Raw genomic sequence first — 24,946 nt, 5'->3', positions numbered from 1 at the left:
AAAACTCTCAACAATATGCATGCCCAGAGCATAAAAAGTGGGAAATTCTGCTATAACAAATAAGCAATCCCACATGGACTGCATTTCATTAATTTGTGATAGGTTACACACTTGCCTATATATATTTATCAAAGGGCAGGAAACATTTCATTAAAAAATACCTTCTGAAGTCATAAACAGCTCTCATTTCTGACTCTTTGTTCACTTACAGTAAATTAAAAATGACCTTTCAAAATGCCTTCCAATATTACCTGCCATTCAGATGTATTATAATAATGCCTCTTCTTGCTTACTTTGGCTAAGTAATTAAATCTGGGAAGATTACTTTTCTACTACTTACCTCCTGATGAGAAAACAGATCACCAGGAAGGCGTTCAAGAAATGATGAGAGTGAAAAAGATGACTTCTTTCCTTGCACATCGATAACTTTGAGGTGTTCTGGAGAAGGGCTCAAGAAGGCATAAAGTGCTTCACTTTGACAGAGTCTTTCATCAGAGAGCAATTTCTATTAAAGAAAAACAATGACAGAAACAACACATCAATTAAATATTTCTTGTTAAGGAACAAAATGTGTCAGGCCAGCCAATAAAACCAATTAAGATGTGGCTCAGAAGTAGAACAAGAAAAAAAAAGTTCATGCCTCACAGACACTTCACAGTGTGATAACTGTATTTTAAGAAGTCAGTCAGGTTTTTAATCTTACAACTTCATTTTTTTAAACACAAAGCTTCAATTTGTAAGACATTTGTTGTGAAGTATTGTACTTCAAAGTGACAGTTACAGGATTTGTTATTTACTATTTCTTAGCTAATCAAAGATCAAATTAACTTAGCACTTGAGGACTGGTTACTATCAGCCAAACTCATCTCAACTTCATGCATGTTAGACAACTTTGGCATATATAGCATCAACCCTTACATCTGAGCCATCTGCTCTGTGCTCTCTTTTTAGTCAACAGAGAGATAACATTGACTCCTGAGGCACGATTCAACTCTCCTGTTCAGACATCTGGCACACCCTAGGAGCACCCATCTGTCTGCACACAGGGACAGAAGGTTTGAGAAATTCCACCCTCCACGTCTTATGCCACGAATTCCATTCCTCAACCGTCTCACAAAAGTTCTTTTAAGGTTACGTGTCCCTGCAAAGAACGATCGTGGACGCACGGGCTGCCTCAAGCTCTCACACTAGACCAGTAATTTCAGTGGGGTTACTGCTAACCTCTATTTGCCCACAGGACAGGAGAAGCCACTCTTTAAGAATGTTTCTGGTGACAATGCACGGATCAGAAAATAAAAACAGTTCCCCTTCTGGTAGCCACCAGGCTCCTGCATGCAAGAAATGGGAAGAAGGAGCACCGGTCAAGTGAGGAGAAGCTCACAGTGTTCCTGTGCAGTTTTCTGCTGCTGGTACTAGCATTTCTATTCGTAACATGGGCAACCACTGTACAGCCATCAGGGAGCAAGGAATATAATGGCACCATCAAAAGCATGAAGCAAGACACAAGAGAGAAAGACATAAAGCTTGCCCCCTGCATTTTACGTATTTCCTAAAAGATCACAAGTGCACTTAAGAAAAAGCCATTAGATTCACAATTACTTAATTTTAACACAATTTTTTTTACAAAGTTGGAAATCCTATCAGTATAGGAACAACCAGAGCTCATACTGAAATCTACAGGCACTCAATTCCAGTTTAGCCCCATTCTCATTGTGAAAGAATCCAGATGGCCAATTACGTTACCCTGAAGGGAAGCATTCCTGGCTTCTTTACAGCAATGTTTGGTAATACCATAGTCCCTGGCAAATAGAAATGTAACTCAAGTCTAAAACGATGCCTTTCATATTGGTATCATCCAACTACTTTTTTCTTAATTGCAGCTTTTTTTAGTCTGCAGGCTCCATGTCTCCACTGAACACATGAATTACATGTGCATTGTGAATTCAAGTAGTCCATTTTAAAAAGCAGCCATACAGAATACCGGTTACCCTAAAATAAAAAGCAAACACTCTAAGTGTAATTTGTAGGTGTTACCTGAGTCTAAAGACAAATTGCTCCCAATAAGCAAAATCACACTCAGTCCTAAGAATATCTTTTGATTTTAAACTAAATAATGAAGCTGTCCACCTGAGGCTCTAGGTGACCTAAAAACAGTAATCATACAATGCATTCAGTTCAATTAAAGCATGTCTCAGCATTATTAGCCTAGTTCACAGACACCAAAGCCAAGCAGAAAGACGAGCCACTTCTTCTTTCACCCTGCTGGAGGCACAAAACCTCTTCTCTGCTTAAAGCCTCTCAAGCTGACTGACCATGCAGCGAACCCAGACTGTGTGGGACTAAGCAAGAAAACGCTCTGCTGTCATTGACCTTTCACAAAGACCTCTTTAGAGCCACTGCAGGCTGTAGCTGAGAATGGGACAGGACATGCTGTCTCTCAAATGAACCACCTGAAGTCTTAACTAGAAAGAATAGAGAGGTGAGGATGGGTTTAAAAAACAGAAACAAACAATCAATCAACAACAACAAAAAATTGCCCACCAAGACCCCCCAGAGAGAGAAAGGGCAGAGTGGCTACTCAAACACTGACTTGCAGGGAACATAAGAGAGGGATCAATCATTCACAAAAGGGAGGGTAAATAAAGACACAACAGAGCACTAGGATTCTCCAAACAGTGGCTGTAGAAGTGAGGTGTAAGGAATATAACTGTGGTCATCAAATCCTTTTGGCATAAAAGAGGTGAACCTACAGCTATGTCTTAACTTCTGGTACCCTCATTACTCCACAGTCTGTCTTCTTACCTGCAGAAAGTTATTAAGCTGGTTCTTGGACTTCTCCATGAATTTCTGGTCTACGGACTTGAAGGGCAGCTTGCTGAGGGAAGGCAACTGAACTTTCTTTAATGATGGAAAGCACTGTAGGAGAAAGGGCAGCTCACTTAATGCACATGTGCAGAAAAACAAAACAGTGGTTCTGGTTCAAAACGGAAATCAGACTTTGTATTCTCATCTGCCATCCACACCCTGCTCAGTATGCTGAAAAACACCTTCCCTTACCCACTATGGGCTTACAACTGAACCCTTTCCCCTACTCACAACACCATTATCTACCTTTTATCAGACAGGAAGGTTACAGCAGATTAAAGAGTAAATATTCTCTGTCCCAAAAAGCTGTCATTTTTAATACCTCCCTGGAAGACAGAGACAAAATCTGTTTTTTAAAGCAGGCTTTTGCATGATAGTGCAGTACATGTATTATCTGGATATCGGGTCAGTTCAGTAAAACATTCATTATTTAAGAAAAAAAAGTAAATACATTTTATGAACATCTGGCAGAGGCCAGGAATATGTGAATAGAAAATGAACTTGAAAAGGGTAAAAGTCAAAAGACTGGGCTAAACAACTTGTAATATTTTTAATGTGGTTTCCAGTGTTCTTTTTTCCTCCCCCTCCATCCACCATACTAACAATTTTTAACAATTTGCATCTTCTCCCTCCGCTGGGATTCGTACCTCGCTGAGCTTCCGGTGCAGGTTCTGAAACTCACTGAGCTTCCTGGGAACAGTCCAGTTCTTAGTTTCAGCTCCACCAACTTCTTGTAAACTCACCATGACAGAGTAACAGGGCACTTGTTCTCCATTCTCTTCTAAGACCTTGGGGGGGGGGGGGGGGGGGGGGGTGTGCGGAATACAGATACGGTATATTACTCTGAAGGGAAAGAAAAGAGTGGAACATCTGTGCTGCCAGACAACTGGCTTGCAAATTCACTCATCACCATACCATGCTTGTTTCATTGAGCAGTACCCTTAGCGGACCAAACTTTAGCCAGAATGCTACATTAGTTCTGAATCAGTCCTCTGCTAGCCACTATTTTAGGCAAAGCCTTACACACATCTTTGCAATGCTGTCCATCAGCAATGAAACGTCCGTGACATGTTTTCTTCCAGCAGCTGTAGGTATTATCTCAGCTTTCAAGGTTTCTGATTGCTTACCAGTGCTTCAGCTTTCCCTTCCCGTGCACTCTCCCTGCTCCCTGTTCCTTCTGTTCGTTCCCAGTGCTCGTGCTGAGCTCGCCGCCGCAGCTGGGGCTGCCTCCGAGCTCTCACCGAGCCCCCGGAGCCCATTCTGCACGTACAGCACACGTGGTGCCCATGCCACGTCTGTTTCCAAGGGACTCACAACTTCACTGAGTCAAGCCAGAGAGCAGCCAGAGGAAGGAAGAGTGCTTAACTTCGTTGTGCAAACGGGAAAACTACGGCAAAGAAGTTAAATGTGCTACCGCATTGTTTCTTGTTTCCATATGCCACCCAGAACTTCACCTTTTTGGCCTAATGGTAATAGATTTCTGATTATTTATGTAAATGAGACTGCTATATAGATTAGTCATATTTGAGAAATGCATATAAGACATAGCTTTTTGTACAGGTTTTGTTTCTGACTAGCTCCCACATAGAAGTATCCTGCAATATCAGTCATACAGAGGAATAGGGTTTAAAAAAAGAGATCTGCATGCTGTTTTTAAAAGGCAAAATTTAAGTCTTTTTGTGAAGGTGACATCAAATAACCTACAGAAAACACAGACTGAATGCCAAACCAAAACCTCAAGTGTTTATCTTAATATACATTCAAGTAACAGAAAGGTAGTTACAGAATACCACTCTCACCGCATCTCTTTGAGGAAAGTAATCAATTTTTAAGCTTTCCAGGCTTTTTTTCTTTTTTTTTTTTTTTTTTTAAGAATATCCAGCTAATAAAATTTAAAAAGAAAGAATAAACTCTAAAATGCACACAATTATGACACATTTTCTGAGAAACCTGTGGAAGTCTGACAATGCTTAATGCTACTGACAGGTACTTTGAAGAGTGCTCCATCACCACTGCAAAAGGCACGCAGTTAAAACACACCTGCGTCTTTTACAGCTGCTCAGCTGTACAAAGAGAATATTCCTACAACGCTCTCTTCCTGCATCTGCCAAGGACCACTGGGGTACTATCTGAACATCCTAGCTTTCACATCTCTCTACAGAAAAACTGCAGCGGCATCCAGACGGACCACAAAGCACCAGACTGAACTTCCCAAACCGTGCCTGGTTCCAAGCACAGCTATGTGGGAACTGCCTCTCTCTGCTTTCTCTACCAGACTGCTGCAAAAGGAGATGCTGCAATAGAAGCCTCCAGAAGGTGGGTCAGAGCGGCGGGGCTGTCCTGGGCTCTCCATCACCCTTTCTGCCCCTGAGCTAGACTGGACTTGTGTTCGTAGGTGAAAACAAACGTCTCCTGGCAGCTGTTTTTGAGAACTGGGAGATCAGTGCTGAAAACACTGGTTTGAGTCATGCAGATTATTCCCTGTTACAGATTTGTCCACAAGGCAGGGACTTGCACGTGTGTAGGATAATCTGAATTCTAACCAAAGGATATTCATCCTTCTGGAATTGTATTCTCAGCATGGAGGGAATTAGTACTCTGTTTCCACATTAGTTTCTGTGTACAAAACCATTTGCATTCTAATTACTAGATGGAGACACAAGTTCAGTCAAGTGTCGTTATGTAAAAATCTAGAAGTTCTCATGACCTCCTTAAGAAAGCAAAATTTGTGACCAACTTCAGTACTTGTGTGCTTGTTTTTCAGAATTAGTGAGTCGAGTGGAAAATACAGAAAAATAAGGTGATGGGGGTCTTCTAAAGAAGAGATCTAGTCTTTTGCTACAACAGGCACCATCTCATACAACTGCTACGATGAATGAAGTCAAAGTCAAGAAGCAAGTTGCTTTTCCATCCCTATATTAAAGACACCCTCACCTCGGTCACTGGAAGCTTCCTTCCAATCTCCAATCTCTCCTTTACTGCTTGTTCCAACAAGTCTTCGCCACCCCCAAGGCTACCCTGTTGATGCACTTTTAAAAATAGTCCTATTCCCCCGAGTCTTTCTTCTGCTACACTAAGCAAATGAGAGGACTTTCACTTCTCATAGAAGTTCCTCATTCATTACATTACCATGAACTCCCTGTTTGTGCTCTGGTCACTAACGAAAGCAATGAATGACAACAGGTCTCAAGACTGCCCCTAATATGGTGCACTGTATTTTAGAGGGCTCTGTGCACATCCAGTAACACATCTGACTTTTTCATCCCTCCAGTTATTTTTCTGTTGTTTGTAAGTAGAAGCTAGAAAAGCATACTAAGGAAATGAGATTTAGTGCTTTTGGGGTTTGCTTTAAAGTTCTTTGAATTTGGCTTTGCAATTTTGAAGGTTTTCTGATGGGCTCATCCCTGATCATCCCACAGCACTAGTAAAGACTCTCAGAATTAGATCTTAAGATAAAATTTCCGAAAGTCTCATCCTCAGCCCTTTCTCAGTCCCTTTTCTCAGCTTCCGTGCAAACCTTTCAGGTTACTCACTGATACCTATGGATAGAATCAGCCCTCAAGAGTACCCAGAGAGGCTTCAGGCTATTGGGTTTTATTTCATTAATTTATTTTTTGCATTCACAGCAACTCCAGAGCCTCAAGACAATGTAAACATTCATTATTTCAGGATTTACCATCTACCAGAGTGCCATAGATGCCTCGTCCACAAAGACACAAAGTCCTGAAGTGGACAGAGATAGACAGGAACAAGGACGTTAACACACAGCCTCCTCCACAAGGAGGTCAACTCCTCTTACTAGGGCCACGTGGAGCGTGCTCACAGCAACAAGCTTTCAAAGAAATATTGCAAAAATAAATAAAGAATAAATATTAAATCTTTCCAGGAGAAGCTATAGCTATTAGCTGCAGTAGGGAAAATTTAAACTTTACATTAGCAAAAGGTATAAAACCAGCAGAGTAACGAGCTGCCAAGGAAAGCTGTTGAATCACCTGTAAGAAACACTAAGGCTGGTCCAGCCATCCGCCAGGAGTGATTAACCATGAACAAAAATCAGGCCTCTCCTTACACCAGTCAACAAGCCCATGACTCACTGCAAATGTGCTCAGTCTGAGCAGCTCTCCAAAATTGCCCCCCCAAGCTGTGCAGCAGTAAAATAAAGGCTGCTAGACGGATGCCTGCAGCCCCTTTTAAGCACGCAGACCTCAAAGAAGATGTATCCAGCACACCGTTGTTTTCCTCAATTCACAGGAAGCCAGCTTTCCTAACTCCCACTCAGCATACACACCCAAAATTCTGATGTACTTAAATAAATAAGACAAGCTATTTTTTCACCTTGTTCAAATCTATTAACTCCATTCTTTAAGAACTCAATAGATTTAAAATAAAATACAAAAGTTATTCTCTGAAACAGTCTTCTTCAGACAGGGAAGACAGAAGGTCTGCTAAAATATGAAACAATATGAAAGTCCAAAACCCCTAAAGGGAAGTAAAGCACATTAGTTTACATAGTTGTCAGTTTTATACCCGCTCGTACGGGAGATGTGACTCAGACAGAGTCTAATTCCAGGGGACATGCAGAACGAAGGGGACCTTCACGGGGACCTTATCACAGGTCCCCTTCATTCTGCATGTTTCTGTAGTCTTTTTTTCAACCACTATCAAACAGCCAAAACACCAAGTCTCCAAATTTGTTTGTTGTTTTTTTCTTTTTTGTTTTTTTTTTTTTATTCAGAAACGTCAGTTACCACACAACTCTTATGGGTTACACTATTCATATCATTTTTATTTATTTTTTTTTCAAATATTGCATTTTTATGACTCAAAGCTTTAAAGACTGCAAGATTCACCTGAGAGAGAACACAGGCTAAGGGGGGACACATACATTTTTCCAAGCCATAAGTAATTCTAGATTTTTGTGCATTATCCATTAACTGCATTAGTAAATCAGTTTAAAAGGTTGATGACAGGCTATTATACTTTTCAGCTCCAATTCTACAGCAACATTTACTTTTACTAAGCTTCTCTGCAAAGAACGCAGGGCCACCAAATTTCTCTCTCTCAAATCACAGACCAACATGCTGGGATTAGCAAGAGCGTATTTTGCAGATAGGAGGACAATGTCACCTACTCATGTTCCTGAAATCATCAACTGTGGCCAGAACATTCCCAAGCAATTAATTAACATGGAAAAGCACAACATTAATATTTTCTCCAGCCTACCCTTTGAAGCACAGAGCTGCAAACAGCACAATTAATACAAACCTACATTTAATTATCTAATCCAGTACTTCTTGTAAAATACAGTTAAGGCACTAACTCATTATAATTTTCTCCCAGTTTCTCTCACATTTAGCAGAACCACATATTCATTTAGCAATAAAGGAGATACTGGGCAGTTCTGGATTGGGACCCTTACCAGAAAGCTGCTGTTCCACAGTTTTGCTGCATATGATGCTGCTGTTTTTTAAAACACAGCTTTAAAAGTTGCATAGAACACTTAAATTAAGAGCTTCACTGTTCTCAACAGCATTAAAACAAACCCAGAAACTCACACAATGAGAATGTAGTTTTTAAAATAGTACATTGCCTTTTCAACCTGTTGAATTTCTTCATTTACAGTCAGTGAGTTTTGAGGCATACCGAAGAGACAACTGTGCTCAAGCATGACAGCATGGTAATATAACATGAGGCAGTTCTGACGAAAAATAATGCCCTTAAGATAGCAAATTACCCAATGCCAAAACCTGCTCGTGTATATACAGGTATTTTTACAACTTCATTACAATAGAGTCTGAGCACTGGGAACATCTGTATATGTATCATAGTACTCACTTGGGAAAGAAAGGTGGAGCTCAGAAGTGGTTATTTCCCCCCCCCCCCCCCCCCCCCCCCCAAGTAAATATGAAGTATACACAAAGGTATTAGGAAAGTATATACAGGTTTTTATTCTTCTCTTGAGCAAGTTTGAACTGACCCAGAAGACAAAACAAAACAACAAAAAAAAAACGTACCTCGCCTGAGATTATGAAGGCTTTCCACATGCCAAGATTCTCACACCACCAGTCTGTTCTTGCAATGTGCAGCTGAAGGTCATTGTGCTCTCTCTCCATCAGAGTGATTTCATCCTTCAGCTTAGAAACAATCTGCAGAGGAAAATTCATCAATTACCATTGGTAAGAAAAAGCTTGTGTAACATGTCTAGTTATATCTCTGAGAACACTATTCAGAAAGAATAGACAGTACAAAAGACAGGAGAGAGAAACATTCACATGGAAAAGAAAATCATAACTGAGAAAATCTATGATATCTTCTGTAGACTTGGGAAATACATTAATCTCAAAGGTCAACCCCAATACTAAAATGAAAAGCAAGTTAGAAAGACAAGATTCTATTACGCTATAAGGATCAAAGAGGTACTTCAGATACAATTACATATTACACAATTTACATACTATACATTTTGTATAAACTTGAAATTGCAATTATTGCAACACCAATTACCAGAGGCATCCTCCTTACCATTTTTCCCATTTCAGATATACATGATGCGATGAAAGAACCTGAGAATAGATTTCGTTGCCAGTAACTTAGCTATGGTAACAACTACCCAAGAAGCTACCTCTTAGTTCATTTTCGGTTGGGAAGTGGAGAATTTATTCTTGTGGAAACTACACATTGAAGAAGAGATGTTCTAATCAAGACGGCTCACAGCCATAATCTCACAAAGGAGAAATAATGCATCTTAAAACATCAGCAAAAAATAAGTAACCATGCCTACTAGCAGGAGACAGTACAACAAGAAAAGGTGGAAATATACATATAAAATGTAACATTAGAGATGCAGCAGCAGAAGCTGACAATTTAAAAAAAAAAATACAGTATACCACGCACCAATTTTATGAGACTTAGCTGTAAAACTTGTAGCACAAGTGGTACATCCTGGCAAAAGATTTTACAGAGCTATAGTAACTTTCTCAGAATTTTTCTCTTGTAAGATGAAAGATTGTCTACAGAGCAGCTATATGACAACCTTCCAGCATATAGCTAACCTTCAGGATACAATAAACTATCAGAATACAGATTGCTTTGTGGTCACCTTGAAAGATCTCCTATAAGCGTCATCCAGGAACAATTGAAAAACACAGAACTTGTAAGGCCCCATCATAAGTAAACAGCTGCTATCCTTACAAAACAAATACTAAAACTTTATAGCACTACTGGTTCAATTTTATTATTCTGTTTCAAAGATATATATTTTTTCAAAGACAAAAATATTTTAGAAGCAAAAAAAAAAGCGGGAAAATACTACTTTAAAAGAGGTACAATCCCTTCTCCCCAAGGGTACTGAAAGAACATAGTTATTTCTCAAGAACGGAAAGGGAGCATGTAATGCAAATGTAAAAAATAAATAAGGATTTAATTATATACTATGTCTTATATCAAAGAAAATATTTTAAAACTGTAATGCTACAGAAATAAATGGCATGGCCTAACTCATGCATACACAGTAACACCTGCTTTTGTTTAGCACTTATTTTGTAGTTCTTACTGGCTTAGTAATTCTTAGTAATTCTTTACAGTTTAGTAATTCTTTTTGCCTGTGTTACAAATTTTAACTTAAACTCTAGCTGGCTATACAAGCTTCTCTTGCAGTTTCTTACAGTGAGTTTTATATTCACCACTGGAAATAGAAAAGACCTACCAGGTTAACAAAAAAAATGCCTCTACCTCTGTCAGGAATTCTGTGGAAATTGGAGGGATTTTAGTTCAAAGCCGTCCTGTTTCATTTCACTAACTGTGTCATCCAGTTTATTCTGTAAACAAGGTTTTGCAGGCAGTAGGAAGCACTCTGGGTGGGGAATGTTAAGCTTTGCCTTGCTACTGGGGATAAGATTGAACCCTAGAAAAAACACTGCCCATGCACATTTACAGTGGATGAGATGAGACTGCACTCATGGACTAGAGGGGGACAACCCCTGTGCTTCAGGCATGAGATACACACACACCCAGAGGAAGTGGCACCTCAGTCACACATCTCCAAAAATCAGGTTATCTTGAATGGCAGCAGGCCCTGTACAGAAGAGATGCTGCCTAAGACTGCCTGTCATCTTCCACGTCATCTTCCTTGCTCTTTATGTTCCACAGAAAGAGCTGAAAGTAAGACTTCTCCCTACAGAGCATTTTCTTTTAAATCTAACAGTATCCCACACGCAACTCAAATGAGCAGTTTTCTTCCTGACTGGCTGGCATCTGAGCTGAATGTGGTGCTACAAGCCCCTTACAGACCTGCACGTTTTGCATGGGCCTCACAGCAAAGGCATTTCAAAAAGAGAAAATGAACAACCAAGAACAGCTTAAGATATTTTTTTTTAAGTAATACAAAATGGGCATGACATTCCCCTTCATATGGCTTACAACTGTGATTTTTTTTGAATTCTTTTTTAACCTTCATATGACCAAGAAACAAATTTTTACCTGCCATGTCCAGAATTGAAAAATAAAGTTCCTGTGACAAGATATTCTCAAACTGTTGACTCAAAAACTCATCTGAAAGCTCTACAGGTAAATGCTACTGTGGTAAAACAGGCATAAAAAAATGGGACACATCTGTGCCCTTGCCACTTGGGAAGAAAATTCCAGCTGAGGCCACACAGCCAGCAGAGCAGCTGTGAACAAGACACCCCAGAAGAGCTGAGGACACATTTCCAGTTGTCTGTTGAAACCTCTGGCAGACGGAAAATGTGGAAGGGACAGAGGGAGTGAAGCTGGCCAGGGTGGTCTTGCACGCTACTGTCCACAACCACAAGCTCACAACACCTGCAAAGCTTGGCCCAGTTCTCACAACACTTGAAAAACATCTGAACAATGGTCCTGTAATATCATCCTGGGTAACAAGTTGGCCTAAGCGAAATGTAAATCCCCTGCTTCTGCCTGAATGTGTTCTTAAATTGTTTAACTGTTGCATTCTGTAAAGGGAGAAGAAAAAATTTTTTATTTTTTTTTATGCTCCAAGCCCAAAGAACCAGAGTTTCACATCCCTCAGAATTTCTAGTCCAAAGAAAGTATGTCCTGCAGCTTTCTTCTGGCTCCTTAAAAGGAAATCAGTCACTATAACACGTCTTATTTTTTTCCCCTTTATTTAAGGGAGCCAATCACCTATTTGGAATTATGATACTGTGCTGTGCTACTTCAAAGCCAGCAGAGGGAGCAGAACCAGCACATCCCTAAACTGCAGTACTGCAGATGCGGCAGGGACACAGAATCAGCTGCCGTGAAGAGTTATACAGATATAGGTGGGTAGAGATGTAAGGAAGAAATTCTATTTGCTACTGACAGAGCAGCAAGACTATGGGAGAGAGGTCGTTATGCTATGACAAACAAAACAATATAAATCATATTTGTAGTTTTATTCACAGTAACTTTAAAAAAATGGAAAAAAATCAGTGAACTCCAAGCTCTGATTTCACTTTTGGTAACAGGCTGATTGAAACATGCGTCAGACCTGTCCAGGAAGAGCCTGAGATGATTGCATATTACATAAATAAACAGACAATATTAAACAAACAAACAAAAAGACTGAAGACACCAAAGGTACTTACCTTTTTGTCAGGTTTTGGTGAATTACATATGGAATTTAGAGCCTGTTTCTTATACTCGAGCTTGTCATTTAGCTGACGAAGCTTATTTGCAGCATAACTGGCCTGTTCATTAATTCTCGTGCTGCATTCTTCAGTAGTTTCTTCACAACCGTGGCTCTAAGAATAGAGAATGGGAGTGACTGCATCATTAATGTGAAAAAGGAGGAATTTATTGTTTGCTCCGTATCTCCATATGCATGTGTAAAAACATTTATTCCTGATAAACACACAAGCGTAATGGCACATCACTATAATAAATTCTAATAGATATTCCAGCAATTAGATCCTATATGAAATATGAGTTGTAAAAAACAAAAAAACAAAAAGAGAATTCTCATCATTTATACTGCAGTTCCACATAATTCTTTCCAACTGTGTAAAATGACCTTCAAGCGAAGGCTTTAATATAAATGAGAGTACGAATCAAAGTTTATCTTAAAAGCAACAACAGCTTAGTAATCATAATCAATATTCAGAGCTAAATAGAAAAGCAAACACTTAGCTCTGAGCTGAAAGATAACAAGACAAGGGGAAAAAAAATAAAACCAGAGTTCTAACAAACAGTCCTGCCTCCTACAAACCTTCACAAAACAGATTTATCAGGCTGCAGAACAATCTAAACCATATCCTTTCTCTTCATAAACAGATTTTACTGCTGTTTTTAGAAATGCTAATAAAAAAATGTGTCAAAAGCACATATGCTTTACTCTAAGCCCATAAATCATTTTCTCATATTCATTCAGAAACCAACAGCTTTTTCTATCTTGTGTACTGCAGGCATGCAAAAACAAAAAAAAGAGAAAGGTGTGAAGTTCTGTGCCTTCCTCTTTAACACCTTTTGACATTTGTGTTAACCTCTCCTGTCTTACTGCAGTTCCTCAAAGAGGAACGAAGAACTCGAGATCCATCAAACAGCACTGTGATGTAACCACTGTCAGCAATACCGTCTTCCATGATCTTTGAGGTTTGCTTGTGACCAAATCTATCTTAATTTATAAGTGGGATGAATCTAATCTTATGAACAAGGGACGGAGTTCTATGTTGTTTAATGATATTTCCACTAAATAAGTTTTATCTTTAGTTAACATAGAGGTAACAGAAAGAAATCTCATTCTGCAAGTTCTCCGAGTATCTCCTCAGTCCGAGGGTAACATGGTAACATAATGCAGAAATCGGGAGTTCTGTGCTAAGGAATCCGTGCCCTTTTCCAGCTCAGAGTCTGCCTGCTGTGTGGTTGAGCAAGTATTAGCTGCATGCCCTGTCCTTCCTCCTGTCTATTCTGCATGGACTGTAAACTCCTTAGGTCAGAGACTGCTTTCCAAGCATGTGTACAGAGCTTAGCTCAGCTCACAAAAGCTTGTTGTTGTCTCCTGGCACTGCAATAATACAAATAATAAATATTAGCAACACTGGACGTCACTCATAACTCCACTGAACACAAGCACAATGTAAACACACTTGCTGGGAAGCACAGGGGTCAAAAAGAATCCGAGATGCTGGTTTCAACACTGAAGAGTTAACAGCCTGGTCACACCAAGTTTGGTTCTAATAACTGAAGGGCTGCATTTAATTACAAAGCAGTAAGGCTCTGCTCCCAGGGGCAAGCTGCATGATTTCTGTCATTAATGTTTCAGCAAAAGCACTGCTGAATCCCTAGGTTTATCGTGAAATGCCAGGACTACAGGATAGCAAGTTACTGCTATTAAAATTATCAAATTTACCAAATAAAAGATCACCATTCTCAAATCTGAGATTGTAATGGATGGAGTTAGTTCCACCTGCCCGCCCCAGCAGCAACACCTCCCATTTCCATTAGGGCTCCAGAACGCAGACTCGGGATGTATTTTTTTAGCCATCTGATGCACACAGCACCATTGAAGGAAACGAGCCTGGTGGTTGCAAAGTACTACTTGCCTCTGTATTTCTGTGTCTAGATGTGACCTTTTAAAGGGGTTTTGTCCACGCCACAAAAAAGCAATGACAGATTAGAAGGTAGAAGAGTGAGCTTGTTCTACCTGCGGCAGAACCAGCAGAGCCTGCCCTTGCCTGGATCCCTACCTTCTGATTTCATTTTCTCACTTTTAATCAGGGCTCCCTCCAGGAGGGCACTAAATTGTTTTTTTTACCTATACTGCTATAACAATGAAATTTATGGAAATTTAACACACACGATGCCCATAATGCCCCAGGAAGTGCGGACTTAGACCACCAAAACCCAAACCAAAATGAAAACAACCAGTATTTGCTAACTGTATGCAACTCCCTCCTGACACACGACGTTTCTCAGCTACGGTTTCCTATACATGGGTAAAAAAAAAAAAAAAGAGGCTATTACCTAGCAGAGTATTTTGAGACACATTTAAAAGCCCACTGGAAGCTTCAGAAGGAAGGCTTTGATATAATTTATTTTCACCTCAAAGACCCTGAAGCCTGGCGCAGAGCCATTAGGATTACTCTTAGTAGAGAGAGATGCTCTAACAGTATATGCAACTTCATGCTCAATTTGTGATTAAAAAAATGCAGAAAAAACTTAACCATACACGCCAAAATGGCAATATTTTAGTCTTTAAGGTTTCACCACAAATGCAGCCTTCAAATCCGACGCACATTTAACCTAACACCAAGAGGAAGCACAGATGATGCTGATGTCAAAAATCTAATTTTTCAGCAGCTATAGTAAACGTTACCTGACAGAAGACTGTCAGGCAGTCCTAAAGCATCGTGTCAGTTTTTCTTGGAGAATGGTTATTACTGTTAGGCTGAACAAAATACAAGAAAAGAATAAAAAGTACAGAGCTCAGTATTTAAAAAGTTCTGGGCAAAAAGAGCAACAGTGTTTTTCTGCAAGTCTCAGTGACTGGAAACAAAAGGAAGGGAAATTTTTGAAGTCCCTACCACCCCCAAAACACAGCTGGGTCAGCAATAAGAAAAGAAAACATGTCTTGAATCTTTTATCAAGGAAAGGAACAGAGGGAGAAACGAACAACGAAAAACTGAGGAAACTCTGAAAATCTGTATGGGAAGCGATTTATTTACAATAGCTCATCTTTGAAGATTTGCTGATGTGAGAACTACAGAGACTATAGTAGCTCATCTAAAGAAACTGAAGTCATATTTAAAGAGTAAGTATGAAAAGCCTCAGGTTTTGAAATAATTGTTTGTAAATGCTTAGGTTGACAGAAATCCTCTGGATTCTGCTCCCATTTTTTTCATTTAGATTCAGGCTTAGACAAACTCATATACTTCACCATGTTCTGAGCAAGTCCACGTGTAAAATGAAGACATTAATGCTGATCTGAAGTGGCAGCCTGACTGAAAGATGTTTGCTAGTCTGAGAGATGCCCTTGTCAAACTGTTCTAGGATAAAAGTAACAAGTTCCCCCAACCTGACTGATTTAGAGAACCCACTGGAAATACCTGCCCCAAGGGAGTGACCACTGGGTTATTGCTTATGACATTTTGAATGCTCTGTTTTAGTATTTCCAGTTCCAGTGTCATTTTAATCAGTTTAAGCTTCCAAGATAGCCTATTAATTTATTTCATAAATTAATAAAAAGCACTAAGATTCTGTTTTTTGCATTACTTTTTCTCCCTTTTTTTTGCAACTTCTATTACCTATTCAGTACCTAGGACATGGAAGGTGGACAGGAACAGAGAGTGTCCAAGACAAATCCACCTAACCAGTGAGATTTCCTTCAATTGAAATGTAATTGAGTTTGTATGAGGTATGTTGCGTTCTCTGATACTTAGAAGCAAAATGAAACATAAGGAAGACAAAAGGCTTAGAAACCTGAAATTATATTTTTAACTAATTTGAAGTTTAAGTAGTCAGCCATTTTGTACCATTTTGTTTCAAATGGACTGTGAACATAGCAGGTTTACCTGACAAAACTACAAAAGTGATGGTATTTATAAATACGTTAGAAATAAAATAAAAAGAATCCCAAAGCTCAAGGACAGGAGATGCTTCTACACACTTTATGCAGGATCATCTTCAGATCATAAGAAGCAGTGAAAGAAACTGTCCATGTGACTCACCGCTTCATCTTTGTCCTCAGGAGTTAGTTGCAAAGAACTTCTTTCTTCTTCCTTCCTGATCAATCTCTCATATAAATCGCTGACAATGAATGAGGGGTAGTATCTGTCCTTTAGAGTTTCGTAAACATCTGCCTGAATTCTGTAGAATACTTCAATGCCTTTATTACCCACAAGACTTTGCTGTATTTCTTTATAAAGTGATTTTTCCACAGGTATTTCTCTGCTTTCCACAAAAAAATTCTGATAAATGTCACTGACCAGTTGAGGTATTTCAGCCTACAAAGCAAGGAGAGAGAGGAGGGAGAAGAGAGTAAGAAATAATGTTAAAAATACTAGGATGGCTCAGGATGCAGGTGCATAATTTGAAGGATGATCAAGTTAATTTCATGCCTAGATGTATAAGCACACATCTGTGAACCTCTCGCTGAGATCAAGCGCTCTGCCTGTGCACCTATGCAAAGCAGTCAATTTCACAACACTGATACTTGTTAAGTGAAGAAACAGCTGTGGTCTAAAATTATCAAAGCTTCCACACCCATTGATTTTAGAATTATGTTCCAAATGCATGTATTTAAAAAAAAAAAAAAAAGTGCTGAAGTGAGACTCTGGTCACTGTTTTAAGTTCAGATTGTAGAGTTCAGCTGCATCAGCTCTCCTGTCTTCTGCTGGATAGAATCAACTCTCCCAATTTATATGTGACTAATTAGTTTTGGAGAGGGAAGGAAACAAAAAAAAAAAAGGAAGAGAGGAAAGTACACCAGAGAGACATTTACCAGAACAGGAGGCCAGGTATTTCCACTGAGCACAGAACAGCACACAAGGTTGAACTTCTCATTACCAAACAGGAAAGAGAGGAAGTAATGCAGCACAGCCCATGATCATCTCTCTAAATTATCATCTCTAAACTGACCCAAATTAAAGAAGTTTTAGCTACTCCCTTAGTATAGTAGAATGTGCTTGCTCGCCTTTTATTTATTTATTTTAAAATCAAAGCTGCTTCTACAGCAGAGGACAACGCTTAAGTTCCACAGTGCAACGTAATTAAGGTATGATGGAGACTTCCTAAAGCAATGGGAAATCTTGAATAAAGGCATTATAAATATTCTTCTGAAAATGAGCAGAGGATTCATAGCTGAAAGGTCATAAAATGCTTTATAGCATCTTTTCTAATCACGAGCAGTTTGCAAATCAAAACTAATTTATACAACTCTCTTCACGGTGCCTGCCAAACCCATTTTATGAACACTTTCTGAGTTGGTTGTTAGTCATTTCCACAGATCCTATTAACGGTTCACTACTCATGCTCTACAATTTGCTGCTTTGGTTACAGGATGTTATTTGTGTTTTCTAGCTGACTAGAATCTTTTTTAATAGGAGAGTAATGAAATGACAGTGAATTAAAAAAATAACATACTTAATACTGAAATTCACATTTCACTTTAGTGTGAATCCTGGGAGTTTTCCAAAAAAACCGTTCCCAGTGCTAACAAATAGCAAGTCCTCTACATACTTGCTCTGCACCATTGCTCCTGGATAATTCTTGCAATGATATTTCCTATCCCTGTTTCAGGGTTCTCATTCCTACTTTATTTGAGCACAAATTACAAGGTAGTGTTTTTTCTTCCCTTTAGCAGCAGAGTAACTTAGCTATTTGTACCAAAATTGAGCTGGGAGAATTTTTAATTGCCATATCCCCAAACGTTACGAAGCTTTAAAAAAACTAACAAATCAAAGCCACCTAAATTGCTCGGTACCCATCCCATGGTATTGCTATTTTACAAACAAGCAGTTAATGTCCAAGCCACGTGGACTTGCAAATTTTCCCACCTTGTTAGCACTCTTTAGGCACTCCACAGACTCCCAAAGACCAATCAAAGCCATCTTGTCCATCCTTTCCATATAGATTCGAAAGTGCTCTCGGTATGAAGGGTTGGCCAAAATTTCTTCAAACTGAAGAATCTGAAGAAAAGAAAAACAAGTATAAAACCCAGGAAAATACCCAACTGGCACTGAACAGCAACTCTTCACCATTGCTGCACATTAGGGTAACTAAGGCAATGAAACTAAGTTTCCCAGGTGAACTTCCCAAGAACTTGAAGTCTTCCCGTTAGCTGCCCACAGGTTTCGGCTGTACACACACACAAAACAACCCAGAAAAAGACAACTGATGTGGTTTAATCATCTTCTGCTCTGAAAGATTTACATTCTTTCTTTGCTACTTACAGTTCACAGTATCAATTCTGTGGATTTGGGGAAAGGTAAATGTAAGCCACCACCCTTTAATTTTAAGGAAGAACAATGAGAATTCTTCCCAGAAGTAAAGAGTCAACTCTCCAGTTTTCATGCCTAAAAGCAACACCTGTCTCAATCCAATGGGAGGTCTGTACATGCAACAATTCGGTCTTTCCAGTTTCAAAGTGAAATTCTTAGGCAAGTCTGTCTTCTTCAGGAGGCCCAGAATAATCCCAAAATGCCTTTTCCTCACATCATTATATGAACAATACTTAATTACTCACAGACACTAAATCTGAAATTAATTTTGAAACTCAATGCTTCATTTTCAACTCACTTGGCTTCTCTGTATTTGCTATTTGACATGGAATCTCACGTGGACATATCATAAGCATCAGAAAAACATTTCTTCCAGGATGTTCTTTTGAATTTCGAAAACTCCTTTCAAATGCGCAGATGTATTGACCACAGACCCCAGTTTCTCACTGGATGTGTAAAACATCTATATTCATCAACATTATTTCGAAGTCACATTAAAATATATAACATAAAATATGTAACAGACACAGCGCAGTCCAAGCAGCTCCTCTGATTTCTTGGCTAAAGCATCACATGAGACTGGTCAGCTTCTGCACCACACATCCCCTGCAACATGAACCTTTTTCAGACAAAACTATGTTCTTTTTTCCAAGACCAAAGGCCTTGTTCAATCTTGCGTTAGAATTCATACAAGTTTATATTTATAAAATAAATAATTGATGTTTCCAACAGATTCAAACTACTCTGAGTAATTCCTTCATATTACTCTTACCAGTACTTACCATCCCCTATGTACATGCCATCTGTACTTTTTACCAGCAATTATTTAACATTTTATTCTAAAATAAAAACCAGACCGCTCAAATGTCTATCCCCTATGTCTAATTAATTTTTTTTCCTATGTTGTCAGGACAACATTTTTAACCTACCTGAATGGTCACATTGCATAAAGTAATGCTTTAGATCGACCAGAATGTACATTTAAAGTATTTTGCTTCCAGGGTTAAAAAAAAAAAAAAAAAAAAAAGTGTCAACTTGACAGTTATGCTTATTATTTCAGCACGGCATCCTGGTGCACTGAGACTCAGCATCTGATCCAGCCTAATAAATGAGATGATAATGTCTTCTCTCAACTTCTGTTGAGAGCTTGTGTTAAAGCACAGCATTACTCCTTGACATAACACATCCATTCAGAGGACAGTAAAGGAGTTCTTGCAATTGCTTTGCCTACTACAGTCAGGAATTATTTTAATCCCCTTGTCTCCAAACATAAAGCAAGGTATAACTCCTTGCCTTTACCTCTCCAGCTTCTTCCCATCTCTTACAGGGAAAATCTCTTTACCTGATGTGCCCACAGAGCACCATGCATCCCAGAAACACATGGACTAAATTCAACTGCACAGACCTTCTACAATTAGAAAAGTGTTGTTTCTTTAAAAAAATAAAAAAAATAAAAAGTGAGTTTTCAGAATTTACGAGATAAATGCGTCTACCCTGCTACCAGATAAGGTTCAACATTTTCTTTCCAAAAGGTATGCCTACATTGCAAAGGTCTAAGGTGACAGTTAAAGTCATTCATGAAATGAAATTGCCAAAAACGTAACATCCAACATTCCCATGAGGCAGAGGAGCCAAGCTGAAAGAGGGCCAATCTATTTTTTGCTTGATTCAAACGAACAGCAGCACCAGCAGTTTCCATGCCACAGGCCATACAGCTTTGAGGTGTATCTCAATTACAGTTTGTTACCCTGGCAGCTAGGGTATTAGATGGCCAGTTCCATTCAACGGAGTGACGACAGAAATTGAGAAGCATCTGTCAGAGATACAGACAGGAAAAAGGACAGGCTCTGATATGCTGCATAGGGCTCCTCTTCCTGAGATGAAAACGATGAGGGTTTAAGTCGAGCAGAAAAGGAAATGAAACCCAGATTTCCCACGCCCAAACAAATGCTGTAGCCAATAAAACCTTAGATTAAGAAACCATTATCCCTTTCTCTTCCTCTACTATTCTTGTGAATCCAGGCCTTTTCTTTCTTTGATGGAAACTCCTGAAAACAAAGCATTTCGCCAGCAAAGTGAACAGATCTTCCCATGTTGAACAAAATGAATATTTTTCGCATCTCATAGGCACCAACCAACAGACATCTCTTTCTTTGTAAAGAAAAGCAGGTCCTTAAACTCTGGGGCTAATGAATCTTAGCTTCTTGTGACTTTCCATTTTACAACTAAGACATTTTGGTCCCGAACAAATAAATTCCAAGAGAGATTAAGACATAAATAATTTCTCTAACGTGGGTCTTCCAATAGCTAATAACGCAATTCAGGCCATGTATCAACATAACTCTGTGGAAAAGCCATGCATTGTCCTAAGCTTAACATCTGAGACCCAAACCACTGATTCAAATTTAAGAAAAATCGTTTGCTGAAGTCAAGCTGCACAGGAGGGAATCGCATACACATTCACGTGCCCAATTACTGACACAAGTCATTTTTTTAATAAGCCAAGCTAAAGAAGGCTCTTTAAAAACTGTAGCCAGCTATTTCTGGCTGAAACAGCTCCTCCAAATTTTGAGCAGCGTTTAAATAAATTCTGTTTGTCTCAGTTGAAAAGCTCATTTTCGTCTTCAAAGTTCCTCAGTGGTAGTCACGTGCCATTCCTCCTCTGCATCCTTCACCATACCAGTACCATCTGGACTTGGCTTGCTCTGAGCTTAAGAGCTATTCAGGTACATGAATAAAACAAACATCTGTCCTTCAGAGTTCACTCCTTGCACATCCTCCCTGAACAACACTGAGACAGCTTTGCTGAAACTAGGCTTACTGTCATAACAGAGAATGTCAGTCTGTGAAAAAGAGGAATATAGAGATGGCAATTCAAAGACTAGTCTGTGGTTTAGCTGCTTTTGCTGTACATCATCACGCTCTATACTTCGCTCTACAATTACCTTAAAGGAGGCTTAAAGTGATGGCACACGCCATTGCTTTTTGAGTGAGAGGTCACCGTGGTCTCTATACCTACATCATCCTTGGTATCCCCACAGAGGCTGCCAGCAAGGAGGACAGTTAACAACCAACCCCTCTCAAAGGTAACTGTGGGTAAGTGCTGGGCAGGGAGCAAGGCAAGCGCAGCCATCCCTCCCCTACCCCAGGGCTCACTGCACAGGCACCCCATGGTATTGAAAGTGCTGGCACCTAACAGTGCTCTTACTCAATCTTCTGCATAGTTACCTTGCAAACTATTTTAACAAAACATAAAAAATACACAGAAGAGCATTTGTACATCTTTTTCCTGCAGATATGAAACCTCACAAACTCTTTTTAGGCTCTTGTTTGATTTAAGGCTAGACCACTCTGTAATTACCAAAAAGGTTACAAACGTTGGACTATGAACCTTATTAAGACATCAGTGATAACAAAGACAAAAGACTTGTTCAGGTTTGAAGCTGTAAGATGTCATAAGGTGCATACAATCCAGGAAGGATTCTGTGGGATAGTCTTCCTTCTCTGATTTAAAGATCAAGATTCTGTGCTACTCTGTTATCCTCAGTGAGTGATTTTATGACTCAGTATCATCATGGATTAGAGTACAAAGCATTAAGCTATGTTGGCACACGCACGTGCATTAGGGCATGTGTGCACCCTCAAATCTAATAGCCAGTTAGCAGATACAATCTTAGAATTATCAGCCTCAACAGCAACCCTTCGAGTCCTCTTAAGTCAAGAGCAGCTTCTGCGTTGGTGGAAAAACAGCAGCTTTACAGCAGCCACATCCATTCCCTGCTCCAACAGCAAAGTAACTAACATGCCACAGCTGGTGCAAGGCTTTGCCAAGTACTTGGAAGGGGTTAGAAACGTATTTTCCAGCAGGCGTTTTGACCAGCATCCCCAACAAAGCAAACAGAACAATTTTGTTCCTGGACTTTTAAAGTACAGAGACCTGGTCTTGGCAACTCCCTGAAGTCTTTCACTGGCTGGACAGTCACAACACCTCTCTGGAGACAAACATAAAACAACTATTTAATTTGGAAGGGCTTGTTTATGCACCAGTTATGGCACAGATGCAGTGTACCGTATTCCTGTGCAACAGACCAAGTTCCCATTCACTACAACCACATTTGCATATGAGTAACTCTAACAGCTGATAACTGCTCCACAGAGTCAGATCAGAGGAATTCTGCTTCACATCACAGTGAAAATCTGATCAGTCACCAGTTAAGTCGGCATCTATCCAAGGACTGTGGTGGAAGCAGGCTCTTCTGCAGGAGTCTCAGCCTAGTCCTTGACGGCAGAGTGAAGAACGCAGACTGCCTCTGCCTCAAAAAGCTTTCAGATGATTTCTGGGTGGAATTTTCCTCGCTATTTCACAGCTAGTCAAGGATCAGATCGCTCAGAGCTCCTTTTACCACTGATGGTTCATAGAATGGCTACACTAAGGAGATACTGCAGCTCCACACATTGAGCATCACAGATGCTGTTATTTGGATGTTGTACAGAACGCAACAGACCAAACAAATCATTTGCTAAATGAATGCAGACAAGAAGAACTCGATTAAGTTACTGCAGTACTGTGCAGGTACAGTTTCCAAGAAAAAGAACTAAAACTGCACTGACCAGGAGCAGATTAGAAGAGATGATTTATATTTTACACTAATTAAAACTGCATTTTTTCTGGAAGCAAATCTGACACCTGGGGCAGAGTATAAATCAGTATCAGAGCTAATGACAGAAATCAGATTCAGATGGTAACTGGTTTTGGTTTGGTTTGGTTTTTTTTTTTTTGGTTTTAAACATTTGGTTATAATTTACACATTAAGGATAACGTGGTAATTGAAACATGCAAAATCTATACAATCCCAAGACTTCTATATATTTATCGAAAACCAACACTGTTTTTCAATCACCTTCTGCTGTAAAAGGAATAAAAAAATATTTCAGATCACATCTTTTTTGTTTCTTTAATCTGTAACAGAAGAACACTGACAGCTCCAAATAATCCATCTCCAAATTTAAGACCATAATGAGAACATGCATTAAAGATTTACCGGCAATGCTATTACTGCCCTGCAACCACAAGGGGAAGCTTTCTGTAGGATGCAGAAATGCAACCAAAACACACGGCTAAGGCCACTAGTCCAGTTGTCCTTTGCTCAACTAGTACCAAAAATTCCCCAAAGTTACTAATGTATTCAAGCTTCTGTACTACGCTTACATAAAATAATAATCCAAAACCACTATCAGTAAATGCCTGTTTCTGACCTATTTCATACATGTTAAAGAAATGCAAACTTCCAGTTTCTGCTACACAAGCTGGCTATTCTGCAGGTTAAGCACTGGCCGAACAGCAAGCTGGCACACCCCGACTCTAAGGAGTGGTGATGGGCCTCCAGCAGCAGCATACCCACATTAGCTTATCTACTCAAGCCTTTCCCCTTTTGCTGTGAAAAGCCGAAGTATTTGATCAATGCTGTCCACGTAGAAGGGGCCGGCATCCAAAGTAGCACTGGCAGCCTTGAAGAGCTCAGACAGCAGCTGCTGGAAAACAGGCAGTGGATGGGAAGAAATGACAGTGGAGAAAGCTTCCCTTCCACAGCCAAGCCCTGGGCTTTCCTCTGTGCTCAGAGAAGACCATTGTGGCCTCTGTCTCTAATCCAGCCACCTTGAGCCTCTTTCCTCATCCCACAGAGTTGGGAATAACAGAACAAAGAAGCAAATTCCATATTTACTACTTTGGGAGGTTCTAGGGTTTCTTTATAGAAACACATCCAAACCTTAGAAGCAGAGCAGCACTAGATCCCATCATTTCCACCACCAGTACAGTAAACGCCCCTACCCAATGCAGCTTTATTACCTGACCCTGAACAATCGTTTGTCACCATATATCTACCCTGGAAAGTACGTAGTATCTCAGCAGGCACTGAAAGGTGTCTACACAGTAGCATAAGTGGCCCATGCATTTCTGCCACGCGCTTCTCTCTGTCCTTTTCTCATTGGCACTACTGGCGACATCCAACTTCAGGAAACAGATCCAGGCTGCCTTGGCACAACCTATGACATGCCATCTGAGGTCATGCTTTAAGGACAAATGAAAGGGGGAGGAAGCAGGGAAATGGTTCTCTTTCAGGTCATACAAC

The 24,946-nt window shown here is 39.7% G+C and overlaps 1 protein-coding gene across 2 annotated transcripts in view; it reads right to left on the bottom strand.

The window, feature by feature from the left end:
• SNX25 (sorting nexin 25) overlaps window positions 1-24,946 on the bottom strand; it is a 90,066-nt gene that overhangs the window by 11,189 nt on the left and 53,931 nt on the right. For both annotated transcript variants that reach the window (XM_066996238.1, XM_066996237.1), the window contains exons 8-14: window positions 18,372-18,503; window positions 16,545-16,820; window positions 12,468-12,623; window positions 8,880-9,011; window positions 3,513-3,653; window positions 2,803-2,916; window positions 341-505 (exon numbers count right to left, since the gene is read on the bottom strand). In XM_066996238.1, coding sequence (XP_066852339.1) covers window positions 341-505; window positions 2,803-2,916; window positions 3,513-3,653; window positions 8,880-9,011; window positions 12,468-12,623; window positions 16,545-16,820; window positions 18,372-18,503 — 1,116 coding nt within the window. The remainder of the gene's footprint in view (window positions 1-340; window positions 506-2,802; window positions 2,917-3,512; window positions 3,654-8,879; window positions 9,012-12,467; window positions 12,624-16,544; window positions 16,821-18,371; window positions 18,504-24,946) is intronic.

Source organism: Anser cygnoides, chromosome 4, assembly GCF_040182565.1.
Source record: "Anser cygnoides isolate HZ-2024a breed goose chromosome 4, Taihu_goose_T2T_genome, whole genome shotgun sequence".
NCBI classification, from domain to species: domain Eukaryota; kingdom Metazoa; phylum Chordata; class Aves; order Anseriformes; family Anatidae; genus Anser; species Anser cygnoides.
The sequence above is the reverse complement of the archived record's forward strand: the minus strand, read 5'-3'. Positions and strand labels throughout refer to the sequence as shown.